The following is a 20,598-nucleotide window of genomic DNA, read 5'->3' as shown; positions in this document are numbered from 1 at the left end:
GACTCCGCTGGATCTGGAAAGGGATGTTCCCAAATGCTGTCAGCACCAACCCTTTAACACTGTTACTTCAGCTGGTCTTCAACGAATGATGGCGAGTTAGAAAGAGAGCGAGGGAACACCAAATGTCAGCACCACCCATTCCCAGGGAAGGAATGCCTGACGCGCACGTGGAGCCAAGGGAAGGCTCTGATTCTGCCCCTAGACAGCTGTCTGACATAACAAACACCACCTCCTTCCTTTGCTCTGCTCTTCTTTCCAAATTAAATAGGAAGAGAATTACCTCACTCCACCTTTAAAAAAGAAAAAAAAAAAACCCTTGGTGTTGTTCAAATAGAAACATGGGTTGTCTGGCCTGGTTCCAACACCAAGTCTAATTAGCAGAAGAGAGTTGAAACAAACAGGGGAGAAGTTGCTTATTTTCTAAATAAGTCTAAATTTATTCATTACCCTAGTAAAAAAAAGGTTGGATTACAAGTGTCTGAACAGTATAAAAGTACAAAACAGGTTCCATAGATTTCTAATACATTAATACAAAGTGCATGACTACATACAGTTCATTTTGCATTACTACCAGGAATGGAAGAGGTGGGAAGGAGTAGGGGAAGCAGTTGGTGGTTGAAATCTAGCAATAAATAAATAAATACAGAAGAGATGATTTGTATCAGAGCACATCCTACCACCAATACTGCAGCCTTAGGTGTACAGAATTACTGATGCTGAAAACACAAATTCATATGAAACAGGTGTCAGCAAAACTAGCAAGGACTCTTGCTCAAGCCCTTTTTGGACATGATCAACCTAGTTATGCTTTTATACAACCAAGTATCCATTATATATCTATGGCTGGACTCGATGATCTTAGGTCTTCTCCAACCCAAATGATTCTATTTCATTGAGGATGAAAGCAAGGTAAGCAGCTTTGTCCTCCCTTCAGAACCTCCAGAGTTTAGGAAAAGCAAAATAAGTCCAATGAAAGCTCTAAGCTGTAAGGCTGTGATAAGTCAAAGCCCTGTTTCCCCTGATTTTCTTTCTCTCCAGAGGTTGGATTACCCAACAGAAGGAGAGGAAAAAAGAAAGAAAAAAAAAAGCTTTGAGGGCAGAGGCTCCTCTTAAAACCTGCATATCTTTCCCTATCTATATTTTCATTTGCTAAGTATTCCCACTTCAGGAATGGAGACTACTTGGAAATCCAGTCCTAGACCCTACCCACCACAGTATTATGCTGATGACTCTCACAAAAAGGAAAGCTAAAAATCATAGAATATGCTGAGTTGGAAGGGACCCATCAGGATCATCGACTCCAACTCCTGGCCCTGTGCAGGACAGCCCCAAGAATCACACCATGTAGCAATCCATTGCAGGATATCCCAAAAGAGTAATTGTAAGAAAAAAATCCCCCCTCCCCCCAAAACCAGGAAAAAAACCAACCAAACAAAAAGCAGAATTCCCAACTCACACAAGTTAAACCTTCATAAAAGGAACATGAAGCAACTGGGAGCTAAAACTGCAGCACGATCTTCCAGGAAGCTGCTTCCACCCCACAAAGGCCAAGGGGAGCTTGAAGGAGTGTCACAGTGATTTGCACATGAGCTTGTCTGGGAATCTATGTAGAAAGTATTATCTTTTGATCGCGAATGCAAACAGAGCTCTGCCTTGATTCAGCACAGCACCATTCTTAACAGAACTTTTCATATTCAGTATTCACAAAAGCGTTGATCTGGCAGCTGCTTAAACAAACAAACAGAAAAAACAAAACCCAAACACAGAGAAGCACTGCAGAGGAAGGGTTTCAAAAGAGCAACTGTGAATCCAGACCCCAGGCTGCAATCAGATTATGTCCCTGGACCAGAGCCTGATTTGCTTAGCAAGGGGTTTGGTTTTATGTCAGGTCCAAAACCAGGAGGAGTCCTGTTTGTGGTCACATTTCAGCTGCACTGGGCCAACTGAGAGCAGTTACTCAGTTCTGGCCATCATTTACATATAACCTAGGCATCAAGATGTCTCTTGGTCCATCTCTAACCACCAGCTGGTTACTACACCATGCCCAGGGTGTCTGGTGATGGCTTAAAACAAAGTAACCTCCCATTTTGCTATGTTCCTCCTCAGCTAAGGTGGAGAGCTCTCCCACCCCTTCTGAGGAGGACTGTATGTTAGAGGCCTTCTCAGCAAGCTACCACTCGTAGTAGAGATGTCTGCAGTTTACCAGTCTGTGTCACGAGGGAGGGACAAAATATTTGTCTTTGTTACGTCAGTAGTACAGGGTGAAATCTCCACACCTTTAAAAATATATATTTATATAACTAGAGAGGTGACTTATAACATTTCTATGTATTAGTTCATCTTATTGACTCATACATGTCTAAGAATGAAATATTTTCTTGGGGATTTAAGGGAGTTTACCAATCAACTTTTAAAGAAAAAAAAAAAAAAAGCCTTACAACCACTGCTTCTTTCAATTACAGAAACATGAACTACATATACTTTAATATACAAAACCCCATCCTCACGTTCACTTGTGAAGTGAGTGTGGGGGGAAGATCAGACAACCTTGCAGCAGCATTCAGCTTTGCCAAGTGTTCCATAGCATCTTAAATATTATGTACAGTCTTTCTGAAAGGATACAAACTGGCTTCAGAGTTTGTGGAATTGTAGCAGTAAAACCCAAAACAGTTCTAGGGAATAGTCTTTTGGCAGCATAGCAGGTGTCCAAAGTGAACAGTCACTCTTCTAGTATTTTTCCAGAGAATAAGAGGATCTGAGTAACCTTCTGCAGCTATCCAAGGAAGTCACCACTCCTCTTGGGTGGAGATTGCTGGAGACTGTGGTCCTTCTTGTTCTGGCTTTTCAGTGGCAGACTTTTTATTGCTACAGCAAGGTTTGAAGAGATGAGTGTCTATGAGGACTTCCCCAAAACGACCTTTGTAAATAATTCCACAGCAGACCTTTTGCCTGGAAGAAATGGCAGGGAGACAGATACTTTGTGTGTTTAGAATATACAGAATTTACAAACATGCATAAAATAAGCGTGACACCAGACACTACTGAGCCTCCAGCTCAGAGGATAGGGGCAAAAAGGCTGCTCATAAAGAGAAAACAAGTCTGTGTCTACATCCACAACACTGCTTTGGGGAAGAAATAAAAATATGGAGAAAAAAATCCAAACATGTCTCTGCAAAACTAAGTCTCCCACTTTGCTTCCCAGGGAAGTTTCAGATACACAGCTATCTGGGCTGAACTAACCTTGGCTACAATGCACTTGCAAACATTATTTGAGAGGAGGCAGCAAAGTCACAACAATTTCAACGGAGCAATTAGCTAAACAAGGGATTACTGTGTCACAACATGCAATAAAAGATAACAAGCTCATCAGCTCCCAGAAAACCTTGTGGTTTTCCTCCCACTCCAGGATTTATTGTTTTGTTGTTTGTTTTTTTTTCCAAATGACTACCATCACAGGTCAACCAAATCAAATGCTGTGTTTGCTGGCAAGTTGAGAACACTCTCGTATTTGGCAACACATCACATCTACAGGGCATAGTTTTAAGAAAAGATAACGACAGACGGGAATATTATCTGCTGCTCCCAAAACCAGCAAAAATATTTTCCAGCACCTGCATTAGTATAGGAAACTGGAAGGAGATAGGGGAAAGTGCCTCAAGTACACAGCATTTCTTCCCAAAGAAAAACAGTCAGGTACCGTGTAATGCTCTGGGACTTTAACTATACCCTCAGACCAAAGAAAGTTCAGCAGCAACAAACTCCTGAAGACTGCAGAATCAAGCAGCGTGCATGTGACGTCAGTCACCACCTGCACGGAGTGCACCTTTTTACCTTTTCCAATATGTGAGATCTAAAAAGGAGAAAACTGGTGTTCTGCTGGACCCAGCACTCATCTCCGTGTCAGAGCCATCGTCGGACTGGTTACTGTAACAGGGCGACTGAGCCGGGGAGGCACTGGAAGTCGTGCTGTGGGCATCAGAATCTGCGGGGGAAAGAATAAATGCCAAAATGAGGACATGCATCCAAAGACTTATCCTCTTCCTGACTTGTAAAAGGTCACACGTGGACCGGGAACAGAGAAACAGACTTTTTTTTAATTAACAAGATAAACCTAACAATGACAACCCATTTTTTTTTAACTTGCCCCCACCAGGTTTCACTACAGAGGCAATCTGTCAGCATCTGCAAAGTAGACGCTGGAACTAGAGGGGGTCCCTGCACATGAGAGATTGGAAAGAGGTTTAGGATCAGGCTTCAGTTCCTGGCTCTCAAACACAGCCCATGCAGGCCATGCTATGGGATCACTGAAGATCCTTTAAGACAGTGGGATCTGCTCTTCATACCTAGTACTTTCTCTCTCACTGTAACTCTTCTTTCTCACCTGTTCAGGTAAAGTCTTGTAAAGCTCTTCTCTCTAGCGCATTATATGTGTGTGTGTGTGTATATACATATGTATTCTCATTATGCATTAGGTGGTGTTGAGCTTTTGCTCCATCAAGACTATAAACTACAGACTCTGGGCAGACACACACCTTAACAGAGTGTCCACTTGCCTACCTTTCAGCTGTCATCTCTAGCTGACACAGTAAAACAACTAGATTAACCATAGCACATTGAATGAGGAGATACAAGCTCTTTGGGTCAGGGCCTTTACTGATTCTTTGGAGACTTCTCCTTCAAGCCAGGTAGGATAATTGAAGGAGAGAGAAGACCAAGTTACCAACAGTTAAGAAGTTGGTTTGCTTCAGAAAAAAACTTAAGTACCAACATATATTTAGAATATAACTGGCAGATGCCTTTGTTGGCAAGCTACGAATCCAAATCCATTTGAATAGTCCATGTGCTACTGGAAAGAAATCACTGAGACCAGCAGAGGAAGGTATAAGGAAACATGGTAAGAATTTAAAGTAGGGGTGGGTGAGGGAAAGTCTAGGCTAAATACAAAGCCTCTTCCAGATTCAGCTTCCAAGAGGGTCTTGCCCAAGACGTTCTTTTTAGAGGACATGTCATTTAAGTGTTGGACATAAGCTACAACTGCCCACTCTTTCAAGCCAGGCTCCACACTCCCCCCTTGCCACTTCCCCACCTCTGTCTTGCAACCCACCCTGCACGCATGTTCTTCCTCCTCATTCCACCCCCTCTCCAAGGTCTAAGAGAACAAGAGGTTGTGAAAACAGGCAGCGCCCAAATGTGTGAGTGTACAGGCAAATCTAGATGGTGATTCAACTTGGCCAGTTAACTGTAAGCTATGTGAGGGGAGGCTAAAGTTTATTGCCAAAATCTCTTTGGATCCACTTACTGTGCCGCTTGAATTCCTTTTGCAGTTTGCTGATTTGATTGCTCTTTATTCTGCTTCCAGACAGAGTTTTCATTTTCTTTGGTTTCAATGTTGTTTTAAGACTGGGTCCAGCCCTGGCATCTACCACCTAGAACACAGAAAATGCATGCCTAACACTTCTGCATCATGCCCAGATACTGCCCCAGCCAAGGCACCTGAACTGACTTAGCTAAAGGTGCTCAAAACCAACTTAGTTAATCCAAGGCAGTTCTGTGCAGTGACACTCATACATTTCATTTAAATTTGGCTTTTAAGAGGCTGAGTCTGTAGGAAAATGCAGAAAACTAGTTTAAAAGTTTAAAAGTTCAACTTTTGCCCACTTACCATTTTTGACTAATACAGGTACAGTTAGGAGTGTCTGCCAAGCACTTGCCCTGGAGTTTTTGGTTATTAAATCATAAATTTAACCTCTGAGCAAAGCTAGTGGTAGTGATAACTATAGTTCTGGCTCCCATTACCATCAAGGCTTCCTGGATAAAGATTATTACATACACAAGGAATCCTGATCATCTTCCCAGCCCTAGGCCCAAATTGAATTAGGTGTATCAAACAAGAATATTATATGAGTGGGAATTGCTGCGAGATATTAGTCATTGTAATTGTCTGGTTAAATGACATTGATTTATGTGTTGCTGGAGCAAGTCACTTGCTTGGGAAAAAAAAAAAAGCAACCAATTTTGGATAGAGGCCAAATTTGAAATGTTTTGAGTGTCATATGAGACTTTTGGACAAAGTTATGAGCTTGTGAAAACAAGGAATTACAAGGTAAGTCAGTCTGTGACTCCATCTCGGGCTTGCATAATCACCATTTGCACATAAGCCAAATGAAGGCAGGTAAGAGCCACAAAATAGGAAATACTCCAGGAAGGGTTTAGAGATGCTGAGAGTGGGAAGAGAAAGCGTGGGGGAAAGAGCAAACCCCAAATCTTTGCCAGCACCTCCCCTCTCTTTCTAGAGTCGGTTTGGGGATGGAAGAAATAAATTACTAACGTGATTCCAGTTTTTTTTGGATCCTGCTGGTAATTTTTTCCATCTTTTCACCAAAAGAACACAGGCATTGCAAATATCTCCTGAACGGGCCTCGTGGAGCCTGGTAAAAACAAAAGCAAAGATCACTTAACTACAGTTAATAAAAGCATACCCCCACTTGATAACAGAAAGAAGCATAAAAATTGATGATTAAGAGGAGTTCTCAAGTTCTGTTTTTCAGGCATTACAAGTCATCTAGGGTGCTCAAACATGGCCATTTGAAGACCACGTCTCACTTTCAAAAAGCACTCCTCCACACAGAAATAAAAGAAATAATCTGCCTCCAGAGGGGCACTGAAAGCAACATTCCTGTCACCTTCAGGTTTTGGGGTTTTTTCCCCTGCAAAACCCAGAAAACAACACACAGTTCCAGTGGGTTTGTTATTTTGATTGCAGAAGGAGGAATAATCCTGTTCCTCAAACGTACATTTGGGAACAAACACGAGCAGCTTATTCAGGTCTTAACTTTCTCACAAAGCTTCAAGGATGAGTAACAAATACCACCTAACACACTCCCACATAAGCACAGGATAAGGTTTCAGAAACACCAGTCACTGGAATGACAGCAATACTCGCTCCCTTTAACAAGCTTTCTTCAGGAACCATCTCTAATGCTAATCCATGCTAAAAGAAATATAAAGGGGAAACACTGTAGAATTTTTCAGCTCTTTAAATAGGAAGACTTTGAAGATTTATAGATGAATGGGGCAGGCTTAGGTATTTGCTAAGTGTTAAGACTGCATTTTTACCTTGGCAAACAGAAAGCATAAGACCAATGGCCCTGGTACACTGTAAGCTGCTTCACTGTAGTTAACAACAACCAAAAAAAACCAGCAATGTATCTTCACACAGTCTTTGACTGCCAAGGACAGTAGTCAAGAAATATAAGGAAAAGTGTCACCACCAGACTTCTGTACAAAAATCCATGGTAAATACAAAGCACTATAAAGTTGTACATGAAAGCAGTGTTTCTAGAAAAGGTGGTGGGGGGAATAGTTATACAAAATTTCAAAGCTCTTTGAAAGTATTTAAAAAAATTAAAAGGTCACAGTAATTGGCACAAGAAATCACTTGTATTTACAGTTTTATTTACCAACACTACCTAATTTGAAAGCTAATTACTTGATGCTTGCTTTTTCCATCAGAAGGGGTTTCCAATGACAAGTTTTAATAACATGTTGACATGTCCTATTTGAACAAAGACACCAATATCCATAACAGGTACTCCATATAAATGCCGCTGAAACTGCAAAATATTTACTCCTCAAGTTTTATCTAACATTCTTGAATCTTCAGACCACAGAGAGCCCCCATGGACCTGGTACAGTTCATCATTTTGTGTAGGTATTTACACCTTTGTGGAACAAGTGAAAAACGCAGAGTTTGAGATGGGTTTAAATCCCTGCATGTGCTGTGAGGTGGGTGAGGGCATGAGCCCAAAACTTTGCTGTTAAGAATGAGCAGCTCTCCATGGGCAGTAAGAGCAGATCAAAAATAAAACGGTACCGGTACACAGCAGCAGAGGATCCAGCCCCTCCTTGTCTGCTCAGGAAAGCTGTGAGGAAGCCAGAGGCAGCCTTTTCCCACCACTCACCTCTGCTAACCTAATCTTTCAGTCAAGAAAGACAACACATCAGGTTGGAGGCCTGGAAATCAATGTCATAACTGACCACTGGCGTTGACTAAAGAAAGAATCTTACCCAAAACAATTCTGGAAATCCTTTTCATAACGTTTGCTGTCAGTGAAACGGGAACTGGAAGACTTAGCTCTGCAAATACAGCAGCCCTCTATACTGCGATACATCTTCGGTTTGTGAAAGCCAAACATCTTTTCTTCCCAGCAGCAGCCTGTGAAAACAAAGAGAAACTGGTGTTACTTATCACTGTAGATACTGAAAGGAAAACCTGGGCAAAGGTAAATTATAATTCCGATGGGAAACTGCTAGATTGGGGCACCATTTTTTTTTATCCCATGTTGCCTCAGAACAGCAGAGGCACCTAGAATGCACTTGTTAAAAAAATTATGTAATTAACAGCTGGAATATTAAGCAATACCCAGCAGGACTCCTAACAACCTAATTTACTGCACAAATCTACTCTAAGGGCACATCTAGAACAGCACAACCCAGAGGGGTGAATGCAGCTGACTCGGCTAATGAAAGCCCTGTGTATGTGGTAAAACAGGCTGCAGGACAGGCCATGTGAATCTGCCCAAGCTGCTGGATAAAGGAGCTGGCAGCTGAACTCCGGGTCACTGGAACTACCTCATCACCACCACCTGTGGCTGGAAACACCCCTGCCAAACCTTGCAGAAAGTGAGTAGGAGTCATTTTAAATGAGCTGCAGTCATAGCTCGAGGCTGTAGGGCAGACATACCTGAAAAGCCGCTCTACAAACAGCAGGGTGGAGTCCCACCCAGCCCTCGGTGGCCACGTCTGTGCTGCAGGACCCAGGAGCACTGCTCTGTTCTCAGGCCTGGGTGAGCATCCCAGCCACATCCCAGCTCCGTGTCAGCACATGCTCCATTCTCGCCTTCCTGCCTTCCCCACCCAGCTGCTTTCCATGGGAAGCAAACTTTACTAGAAAAGGGCCAGGGAGCAGGACCCTGGGGCACATCTCAGCATGTGCCTACCACGCTTCGCTGCCAATAACACTGGAGCTGCAGTTAAAGGGAATTTTTTAACCACCAGCTCTGCAAACTCGGCACCAACACAGAAAGCCAAAAATGCCATCCTACTCTCAGAGGTCTGCCTATTCTTTTCCTAAGCTAGGATTTGCTATCAGAGCAGGTATCATACAGTGAGGCTGTTTTCCAGGCAGAAACTTTTCAAGTTAGTCACAAGTGGATTTACTGCAGTCACCACGACACAGACCTTTTCAACACATGGTGTCCCCACCACCAAACAAGTTCTCCCCTGGTGCAAGCTACTCCCCAGTGCAGATTCCTGTTAGGCACAGTCTGACACGGCATGAGAAGCTGTCAGAGCAAACACAGTTCCCACAGCACTTCAAAAAACCAAACCAACAACTGAGCAAAGCTGGTGCTCTTCTGGCGCTGGGCCTGGACACACAGCAAGTCCTCACAGGCCACACAGCATCTGCCTCATAACACAGGCAAGGACTGTTCCAAGAAGTTCTCTTTTGAACAGACCCTGGTGCAAGGTTTGCCTCAACCACCTGCTGCAGGGAGTGAGCAGCCACCTCTGCTGCTTATCACATACTACCTGCTCAGAGAGGGGACAGGCCACTGGCTGCAGGAAGCTCCCTGAGAACAGGTTCCCCCTGCTGAGAACTTACGCTTTTCAAAAATTAAAATTGGATGGAGCCCTGCAAGTAACACATTTCCCCCTCTTCCCTTAAACAAAAGACCCCAAGTCGTCCTATTCTCCTAGAAACTACCAGAAAACTATCTGGCCTTCCCACAAATGCTACTGAAATACCCAGGAGCTCAGGCAGGGCTTTTGGGAGAGCAGCATCTCCATCACTTGTGGGCTAGTCTAGTGAGAGGGAACTCCCAGTCATTTGCCAGGCCCAAGGATTGCCAAGTCCCAGCAACCCAACCTGGGTTATTGGTTTATATATGTGGCATAGGCATCTGTCCCCAAATCTTCCACCTGAAGGAAGGTAAGGAGTGTAATTCTAATATCTTCCAGTGGGACAGAGAAAATTAAACTCAAATCTTCAGTCTACACTGCCAAGACTTGCCACATCATTATGGCAATAAAACAATTTGAAAAGCAGGTTCAGGTGAGGTCGAAAACATGCTTCCACAAAACAACTGTATGTAGCACTGCGCTTACCTCACTGACAAAGAGATTTTGTGCACGGAAAAGAGATCCTGTGCATTTTTGTGGGACCACAGCAAAAACTAAGTGAACCACCCAGGCCTAAGCACAGTCTTCCACATAGAGAGGTGAAAATACATCCCCCTCAGCCACAGAGGGGAAGATCAAGAGCACAGCAGCAGTGCAAAATAAACACACAGTTTCCCAAGCTGCCGAGAACGAGGGAAAAGCAAAAACTGTATCCAATATTTTTGGTTAATACTCTTACACAAAATCCATTAAGGAACCCATATCCAGCTTAGAGTGCGTAGGTTTACATTTCAGTACAGCACACACAAGACCACTCCGTGCCCACTGAAGCTGAGTCTCCTTGCAATTACGACCACAAAAACACTTAGAAAGAAATCAGTCAACTCCCCATAAGGCTTCTCTTGGCTTTGCAAAGCCTGTTAATGGCAAAGGGCTAATGCAAGCTGAATGCCAAGGAGACCCTCCAAGCTTAGGAGAGAATGGAGGGGATAGGTGTCTCCTTCCCCCCTCACCCCCCATCCCAGCTCATGCTGTCTACCACAGGCTCGAGGTGCTGTATTCCTTTCTTCACATTTGCAGCACGCTCACCTAGGGGTACGTTCTCCCACATTCTCCCAAAGATGACTTGTGCAAATATGCAGCAAAGTCACCCCAAATGCTGCCAGGCTTTTCAGGAGATGCACTGCTCCCTACACCAGCGCAGCAGCAGCCTGGAAGCCACGAGCAGACACAGCATCCAGTGCGGGTGGCAGAAGTTACGCAGTCCATGACCCGCTGAATGGGCTCACTGAGGGATGGTTACCGCCCTCAGCTGTGTTTTCAGGGACACGTAGCAAACTAAAGCACATCCAAATCAGGTCAGTATCCCTGCCCTGTCAAGGTAAATACACAGCAGAGTCCAGGCAAACACTTGGAGTATGTATTTTGTTTCTTAGCATCTGATGTGCTTCTCCAAGAGACACTCTATTATGAACACCATTTAACAAGCCTCTGGAGACCCAACAGCATACTCAGCTGGGAATTTTCAACTTCTAAACAGCAATTTTAGATGTTGTTTGACTACCCCAGTGTTAAATTCATGGTCTGGTACTTTTATTTAGAAAATCCATGACTCCCTGCAGACACAATGCTGCAAAACCTATGCAGCAAGTACATCTTGACTGCTGCATGGCAAGAACAGAACTCATATCAACATCAACAATGTGATTTGCTTTCTAACCCAGATTCTTCCAGAAATCCAGACGCTAATAAGATGATCTCTGTCACCAGCTGGTATTTACACCACAGTAGAACAAGATGTATTAATGTTCTGGCAAAGACTGGCATCAAACACATATTCTGAAAATATTTTGTTTTGCATCATTGCTGCCATTCTCACAGGAGCAGCCTTTCAACACCATCCTTCAATAGAAGGGAAACTAGTGCCATCTGTTTCCCACTTGATGAATGGTCAGCAACAGTATTACCATACATCATGCCTGAATGGGGAAGAGCTAGTAGCAAAACCACAAGTTAAACAGATTTCTCTAACAACTGCATTGAAGTGCAGTTATAAATGGAAGGCGTCGGTCCAGTCACACATTTAATCCTAAACAGTTGCCATTTGACCATTATACACTAAATATTCTGTCAGCTGGAGAGCTTAATAGCTAATATGCACTTAGAAGTACATATGACTGTGCCATTTGAAAGCTTTGCAATTCATATCTCAAATTAGAACTAGGGAGTTAGACTGCCAGCTACTCTAACACCTGAATCTTAGCTGTGGTATTTTAACCATGTGAAATTTGGGACAGATGAAAAGATGGCAAGTCAGAACTAAGTAACTTGTGAAGAAATAAGAAAGAATTACACAACCTAATTTTGCCAAACTTAAGCACATTGTTAATGTTATTTAAGCTTGTTATTATTTTCCAAATTTAGGCATGTCATTAAAATATATGACATTTTTAAAATCAGCAGTTGTGCAGAAGCAAAAGGGACAGCTCACCAGCAAAGAATCAGAAATCTCGGCGGAGTCTATCTGTCATTCTACAGAAATGGAGATTTATCTGCATTAGCAGGGAAGCTGGATTCCCCCAAGTTAAGGGAAAAGTGGTTCTCCTCCTCCTCCCTGGTCTCCCTCTCTGCAGCTTCTCCCTGCAGAAGTTGCTATTCCCCCAAGTTCTGCTTTACACAACTGCTTTAGCAACTTTTACGGACTCAGAAAAGACACCAGGAAAAACCTCTCTCCATTATTCTGCCCTCTCACTTTTAGAAAAGCAGCATCAAAACCAGAAACTTGCCTTGCAAAAAAAATTGGAGTTAGGAAGAGAACAATAAAGTAGGTGGGAAATAAAAGAATCCCACACCCTGCTTATTACCTTTGTGAAGTTTGGTACAAAGCAGCATGCACCATTACATGTGTGAAAACGGTTTCGTGCTTTTGTTGCCTGTCAGGACTAGAATTTGGTGCTTAGTTTTCTTTGCAAAATTTAATTTGATGATCTAAATTAGAAGGAGGCATTGTTGTAGATGCTCGTTAAGTTTTCACTTTATGGAAGAACTTCTGAACTCTTAGATTTTAAAGTAAGCTGAGCCACTTCCATTTGCTTTTCCAGATTCTTTCTGCATTCTTTCTGATCACCCAAGAAGAATGAAAACCTTTTATAATAGAAAGGATGGAATTCCTAGAAGGCAGGCACGTCTCCCTTTGTAACACAATTATCAGGCCAGTTGGAATGAACATGCTCACCTGCTTGTTGCAAAGATGAAAGAGAAACATTCCCCGGAGTTAAGGGAGACCAGAGGGATGCCAGTACAACTACTCAATACCTTTCTCTCTTCCTATTTCCTCATTCTGACCTGGATCATTCACCCTTTGTACAATCCAAAACTGCCAGTACATTGCCAGAGAAGAGCAGAACAATTTGATTTGCCTTCATGTGTACAAAACAGCTTTGGCACAGCCTCCCTCAAGTTGGTCTACAAAAAAATACGATGTAGCCTACATATGTTGATGCAGCCGGTTCCTGTCAGTAAAAAGTCTCCCAATTGTTGTCTCTGTAGCATCTCATTGGAACTAAGCAACACAGCCAAAATGATATGATTTTTTTCTTTCTTTTAAAGGAAAAGAAACAGATGCCTTAATATAGAAAAAATATACATGCTCTGCCTTTTGCATCTGCAAGTGCATACACCCAGGCACATGCACACACATGGAAAATGCTTCCAGAGCTGTCTGAGGCGCCAGGAGCAGAGCTGTTTGTCTCGCAATAAATTCTTGGGCCTGTCCCTCCGCTGAAATAAACTGCAATATCTCTACTGAATATCAACTGTAGGACAGAAAATTGTACATCTACAGAGTAGCTGATCTGTATCAGACGCTCAATGTAAACATACCTCCACCATGAGTTTACACGCTGCAAAAAAACCCCTTGGAACAGAAGTTAAAATTGGACCCCCCAAAAAAACACTTCAACGTGCACAAAGCCAGGATGCTCCAAGGATGAAAGAGACCAATTTAATTGGAGTCATCTGAAAATGCAATTTCAGTATCTGCAAGAATATTTCTTTTAGTCGGTCATCTGTCCTTATAGCTCAAAACAGACTGACTAGTTTCCAACACCCATAATTTGGAATTGTGCATATTTTACACTGTTCTGGTCCCCTATATTCTCAGATTCTCCTTCCACTTCTCTTCCTCTCCCCACCCAAAACAACTTTATACTTGGAGGAAAGCTGTATTTGGCCTTTACAGCCCAGGACACATCTGAATATAACAGCATGCTGTGGAGTTTTCACTTGATGTGCTGAGCAAAACCAGCAAAATTCAAACCTACATCTTCAGGAATCTTTTCTCTGCCAAAATAAGTAACTCACTCTTTTGCTGGTAGTTGTCCACAGCTACCGTTGTGTGCTCTGAGCTGCAGTAAAATTTTAGCACACCAGATGCAGCTGGCAGCAAATGCTCAGCACGTACCAAAAATCAAATTGGACATTTCTTTCCCACGTTTGAGCATTCAGGACATCCTGGCTGGGTCACAAGCTGTTCCGAGTTAAGTTTTCAGATGCAATCAAGTCACAAAGGAGCCTAGTTACCTGCTGATCTTCACTGGGAAGTAAGTTTCTAGCCCACTTGAACTACAGAATTGAAGGGCTAAGTCACTTGGGTGTTCCTCTAAACTGCCATGTGGTTAGTCCTCAAGAAGGGATAGGCCAAAGCATGAAAACAGTAATCAGTAAGATTTGCATAGGGGGGAAAAAAAAAAAAATCCCTAACCTGCCCCACCGGCAGACATTCCACCTTGAAAGACGACTCCCCCTGCCCGAAACTCCTGTTGCATAACTAACATCATGCTCAGCCTGAGCACGAGCCCAACAAGGAAAACCTGGGATGTTCTCAAACAAATGCTGGAGTTCAGTCTGCGATGCTTATCTGAAAACAGTCACCACAGCTGTTATGATGCTATTTGCAATCACCTGCTACTGAAAAACCATCACAGACACTTGAGATCATGAGACACTGAACAGTTTTGTTTGTGTTTTTTGGCTGGGGTTTTTCTTGTTTGTTTTTAAAAGAGAGTAACATACCTAGATGGGGATTTGAACAGAAGAAGTAGTAATTATTCGGCAGAATAGCTGAAGTGACTTCATTAAAAAAGGATACATTTTCATTTCCTTAAGTAATACTACTCATAATTTCACTTGGACTTTGGACTGAGCCACATTCTACAATGGCAAAGGTTTAAGTTGTGAAATGGAGTCCTGCTCATGCATTCTGCATAACCTCAATTTTCAAGCCCCAGCTCCCTTCTTTGTGTTAAAAAGCAAGTGCTACAAGCGGTGCAAGTGTGAAGCTGATTGTCAAGTAGAACCATGTGTATGTCGTTGATCTCAGTTAAGAAAGAAGTACAAAGCATCAGCTGTTAAGAATCAATGCAAAGCAGAGTTTGGTAACACAGAGAAAGAGCTGCTCAGCACGAGTAAGACAACAAACCGTTACAGTTTTAACTTTATTTTTAACCTCTGAATTTATCATCTAACAACTTTTACTAAGAAGTCAGTGATATTTTCTTCTTAAAGGAAGACTGATCACATAGGCAATTAGCTCCTTTTAGAGAATGAAGTGAGGAGGAATTTTTCCCAGAGGCGCTGGCACTCAATCCCACCTACTTTCAGTGGGAGCTGGATGCTGCATGCCTGTGGGTGTGTTTGAAAATTCCGACTTGTTACTTGCTGACTCTCTACCACAGACCACAGATCCCAAGAAACCTAGAGTTTACCTGTGTGCCAAAGGAGGTCAGTGTCCACTGGTGCCGGCAGAAAGGTTTCTAGTCTGTCCCTATGGTGCGGAATTTGTGCGATCTTGTTCTCTTTATTTGAAAAAGCTGTAAACTACACAGGGAAACTGTCTGTGTGCAGACTGGAGAGAAGGGGGTGTGCACACACCCAGCACATGGATGACAGAAACTGTCTCACCTTTGTAAGTACACCCACAGTAGTAAAGGAGTTTGCTGCAGAACCATTACTCTCCTGGCGTGCCTTATCAACCAGTTAAAGAGTTGTCTCCACGGCCGTCAATCTGCCACCTTCCTAAGCGCCGAATTAAAACTCAAAACGAAAAAGAGAGCATCACTGGTTGCGCTCAAGCACATTACTCGGTCTCCACCACAAGTGCAAAGCTATTGCCGTTCTGGGCTCAATTCAGCACGCTGGGCCTTCTCCTCCCCACTCCCCAGCCACGAGGGGACGGTGGCAGGGCCCGGCCTTGAGCCCAGAGAGACAGACACGTGTTCAGGCACACAGCGCCAGGTTGGGGGGCAGCATCCTGCGCCAGCTGCCTGCACAGCCACAGCGCGGCTCCAAACTTTTTTGCAATTGTAATGATTATTAAATAATTTGGGTCCGAAGGACGGGCCGTCAGCAGACTGACGCAGACAAGGCTCTTTATAGTATAAACCGGGGCCGTTCCCGCCAGGAAAGAGCCACCGGGGGAGCCCCGGGGCAGGCGGGATTCAGCGCCGCTCGCTGCGTTAAGGGACGGGCCGAGTAAACAACAGGTTTGGCAGGTCCCTTTAAATCCCCTTCACGAGATGGATGTACGAGAGGAGTCAGCGACTTTTACCTCACAAAAGGGAGAGCGCGACTGGGAGCGCTTCCCCGGCACAAAACGCTGCAAGTTTAAAACAAATGCAAAACAATAGCGAGTAAGAGATGCTCGAAAAGGCAGAGCCCGGTCGCGCCGCTCCCGCCGCTTTCCGCCGCGCACCGCGTGGCGTGGGGGAAGCGCCGGCCCCGGGCACGGCCCCGCTCCCCCCCGTTACCGCCGGCGGGGCTGGGGCCGGAGCGGGGACAAAGACCCCCCGGGGCGAACGACCTACTTTCGCGGGCGGCCCCGCCGGTCAGGTGGAGCCGCGGGAGCGCACACGCGGGTGGCCGCGCCTTCCCCTCCCTCTGCGGGGCTGCCGAGCGTTCAACTCGCCGAAAGACGAGTAAAAATTAAAAATAAACGAGAAGGGCGCAGGAAGGGGAAGGCGGCGCGCCGGGGAGGAAAGCCCCGAGCGCGGAGGTGGGCGCTCCGAGGCGGCCCCCGCGCTGCAAACGCCGCCCCACCACGCGGTCTCGCTGCAGCCGCCCCATCCGGCACCGGGGGGGAGCGGCGGGAAGCGCGGATCCAGCCGCACCAACGAGCGCCGGGACCCCCCGTCCCGGCGAGGTGACGGCCGCCGCCCCCCTCTCCGGTCCCGTCCTCCCCCCGCCCCGCGCCGGTTCCTCATGGCTCGGCCCTGACGTAATTCAAACATGGCAACAGTTTCACTTCAAAGGGCCGTCGCAGACCTCCCAGCAACGCGGTCACGCCGCGGCGGGGGCGACGCGGACCTTCCCCCGGACCCCCGACAGCCCCGGGGCGACCGGCGGGGCTCCCCCGCCCGCCCCAGCGCCGTGCGCAAAGCGCGGCGGTGCCACGGGGAGCGCGGGCGCATCCAAAGTTTCGCCGCTCCTCCAAACTCCTCCAAAAACGGCAGCCAGCCCCCTAAAAAACACTGTCCCGCGCGGAACAAGTGTCACCCCCACCGACAACCCCCCACACGCCAGGGCCGAGCCCCCCCCGGCGCGGCCGAGCGCTGTCCCCCGGCGCGCCGGGAGCCGCGCCGCCCGCAGCACATGCGAGCCCTTTGTTTTCCCCGCAGCCGGGCGCTGCCTACGTGCCGCGCCGGGGGCACGCCGCCCGCCCCGCTCCCGTTCCCGCTCCGCGAAAACGCCTCCCGGAGCCCGCAGTTAAAACTTGTTGGCGCCGGGCACGGGCACACGCCGGCGGGGACCGGAGCGACTTGCAGCGGCGCCGAGCTGCGGGAGCGGCAGGACGCCATCGCCGCCCGCCACACTGTCCTCCCCAAGCCGGCAACACCGCGCACCGGGCCGGGGGCAGGAGGGCGAAAGGCCCCACGCCGCGACCTGCGCGACCGACAGCACGTGTCACACGCCAGCCCACAGACACGCGTTTTGCCCCGTCCCGGGGCGTGCACACACTCCGACCCCTCCGCGAGTAGTAGCGATACCAGAAAACCAGTTGCCAGCTCTCCCCGCCGTGAAACACGGTGAGGGAGGGATGGCGGGCACCGGCGGGCCCCCTTCCCCTCTCCTTCCCTCCGCCGCGCCGCTGGCACCAAGTTGTGCTGGCCGGCGCTACAGGTGTGCGCTGCGGGGCGCGCCCGGGGCCGCACCTGCGGCAGCCGCTCCGCACCCGGCAGGCACGGCCGGCGGGGACACGCCGCCCGCGTGGCGAGGATGGGCAGCCGCGGCCCGGGAAAGGCGCCGTGCAGCCCGTCATCGCCAGGCAGCCCCGTTTTCCCAACCCGCCCCGCATCTTAGGACCGCTTTCGGAGTTAAATCGTAGGGAACCGGCTACTCATTACCCCGAAAGGATTGGGGCTTTAACCGTACTTGGGGGCTGGAAGCACGAGTCAGAGTTATCGGGATGGGTCTGCAACAATGCGGGGGGGGGCGTTTCTCCCCGCCCGCACCTCATTTAAAACTCCACTAATAGAAGAAAAGGAAAGGGGGAAAACGCCACGGTTGTCAAACAGTTTCGAGGCGGTAAAGTCTTTCTTACCGCTGCAGAAACTGCAGACACGCACCGGGGCAGCAAAACTTGTGTGGAACAGAAACCACCGGCTGCTGGACTTAAAAAAAAAAAAAAAATCCTCCCCTCCCCAAAAATCAGTAAACCCCACAAAGCCCCAAAGGCTCAAAGTTTAAACCCGCCTGTACTTTCCCTCTCTCCCTCCCCACCGAGGAGCCGAAGGAAAGCAGTCACTCACCGCCGCGCTGCGCCCTCCAACACGCACGCACGCACGCACACACGCGCGCCCTCCCGTGCGGTGCGCGCCGCTCCCGCCGCTGCGCGCGCTCCCGGACCCCCGCGCTCCGCACCCCCCGCCCACTCTGCCCTGCCCTGCCCCGCCCCCGCGCCGCTCTGCGCAGGCGCGGTTCCCACGGCCCCGTTCTGCTCAATCGAGCCCCCGTGGGCCGCGCGCGCCCCGCTGTCCTTTTAAGGGAGAAAGGGCCGCGCGGGAAGCGCGCGAGGGGGCGTGGCCCGAGGGAGAGGGCGGGGCCCGCGCGAGGGGGCGTGGCCCGCGGGGCCGGGCGGAGGTGACTTCACGCGCGCCCCCGCCCACACCCCCCCCATTCCCCCACACCTGCCTCCCGCCCCTCCCGCAGCGCCGCGTCCCGCGGAACGGCACCGCACAACAGCACGGCACCGCACAGCAACGCGGCACCGCACAGCAACGCGGCACCGCACAGCAACGCGGAACCGCAGCCGCCGCCGTGACGTGCCGCTCTCCCGAGCGCGGCGCGTTCCGTCCCCCACACCGCCTGGAGCGGCCACCGGCGCTGAACCCCTCGGGCGGGGCGTCACGGCCGCCGGGAGTAAGAAAAGGAAAGTTGTGTCTTGTTGTTTTTTCTGTTTGGCTGGGGTTTTTTTGTTTTGTTCGATTTTTTTTTACGTTTTCTTTTTTCTGATCTTGGGAGATTTTTTTGTTTGTTTGTTTCTTTTTAATCATTATTTTATTTTTAATTTTTTTTTCCGCGCTGCGTTCTTCTTTTTTTTTTTTTAAAGCGCTTTAAAAGTCGGCGGCTTACGTAATTTTTTTTTTTTCCCGCGGCGTCAGAACGAGCGAATTAAAAAAAAAAAAAAAAATTCGCGTCATCGCAACCCTCGGTTCACGCTCTTTTGTGCGATTTTGGAAGAGCTGCTTCGCGAGGCGGCGGGCGGGCTGTGTTGGAATAGGTTTCCTTTAAAAGCTATGTCAGATGGATTAGCATGTGATATTCAAGGTAACACCTAAGGAGTTACGATTTAGCGCCATTACAGCCGGTAACTGCAATAAAGTTGCAAGCTACTCCCGCCCGGGCTGACACTCAAACCGAGCCCGAAGATGGAATGCCCCCTTTCAAACTGTTTAAAAGTTCCCTGCGGAATGAACTGTTTCTCAGGCACAGTGTGTGCAGTTGTTGTTGAATGCTGTAAAACACTAAAATAATGCCAATGAGTATTTCTATAACAATTTTTTCTTTTATCCTGATAGTGACCTTTTCGGTCTAATCCTTATTTAGGCACAGATTTAGCAACTCATGGAGAACTCCTGCTGAAATGATTCTTCTTTCAGCAGCAGCAGCTAGCTAACCTCCGGGAATTTTCAGGAGAGAACAGGCTACTTTTCCTTACCTCAGTCTGAGCATCTCACATCTTCTCTACTTGCATGTAAATCCTTGGTAATTCTACACCATCTCCTTCCTCCATGCTTCAAAACCAGACAGTTTGGGCACAAAGTGTGGGAGGACGTCTCCCAGGGAAGTCTCCAGGTTATTATGTGAACTTTGGGTTTTTGTTGGTTTGGGTGCTTTTGGGTTTTTTTTTTTTTTTTTTGAATGACCACAGTGTGCTGCCTTTGGTACCAGTGCTTCCTTCTGGACACAGCCAAACCAAATCACATTCAATTTGTGTAGCAAATGCTGAATATTTTCTCAAAATACATCTATAATTGTCCTGGTTTCAACTAGCCTAGGGAACTCTTCCAGTGCTTTTGGCAACTTTTGTTTGCACATAACATGTGTCTGGGTTTATCTCCCTCTTTCTTTTTGGTTTGAGGGGTGATTCTCCCAGATTTCCTCCCATTGTTTCCCCATTTTTTTGTTCTCCATACTTCTCAGGCCCCTTAGTGACATTCCTTTAAGTCCAATGCCATCTAGTATGGCATTTAAATCCCCAAATGAGGATGAAATGGCATTTTCAAGGAGAATTCTCATAGATAGCAAGCTGCCTTTCCAGCACCCAGTGGAACCAAAGGGATCTCTCACTACCAATCAATTGCTGCCCTCATCAAGACCGTGCTGAACATCCATGGAACAGCTCAGGGTGGGCTCTGATTG

General features: G+C 47.0%; 1 protein-coding gene across 4 annotated transcripts; it reads right to left on the bottom strand.

Moving 5' to 3' along the window:
- Positions 1 to 319: 319 nt before the first annotated feature.
- On the bottom strand, positions 320 to 18,549 carry SINHCAF (SIN3-HDAC complex associated factor). Of its 4 annotated transcripts, none has more exons than XM_050324902.1 (6): positions 18,486 to 18,549; positions 8,068 to 8,215; positions 6,329 to 6,428; positions 5,300 to 5,426; positions 3,832 to 3,982; positions 320 to 2,949 (listed from the first exon to the last, which is right to left on the bottom strand). In XM_050324902.1, exons 2-6 carry the CDS (start codon positions 8,193 to 8,195, stop codon positions 2,787 to 2,789), a joined length of 669 nt encoding a protein of 222 aa, XP_050180859.1. In that variant the 5' UTR covers positions 8,196 to 8,215; positions 18,486 to 18,549; the 3' UTR covers positions 320 to 2,786. The 4 variants fall into 4 exon arrangements, with proteins under 4 accessions (XP_050180859.1, XP_050180858.1, XP_050180861.1 ...); XM_050324901.1 differs by lacking the exon at positions 18,486 to 18,549 and adding an exon at positions 14,263 to 16,496; XM_050324904.1 differs by lacking the exon at positions 18,486 to 18,549 and adding an exon at positions 15,643 to 16,496.
- Positions 18,550 to 20,598: the final 2,049 nt, after the last annotated feature.

This window comes from Myiozetetes cayanensis, unplaced genomic scaffold, assembly GCF_022539395.1.
Source record: "Myiozetetes cayanensis isolate MyiCay16 unplaced genomic scaffold, myiCay2020 scf3, whole genome shotgun sequence".
Classification (NCBI taxonomy): Eukaryota; Metazoa; Chordata; class Aves; order Passeriformes; family Tyrannidae; genus Myiozetetes; species Myiozetetes cayanensis.
The sequence above is the reverse complement of the archived record's forward strand: the minus strand, read 5'-3'. Positions and strand labels throughout refer to the sequence as shown.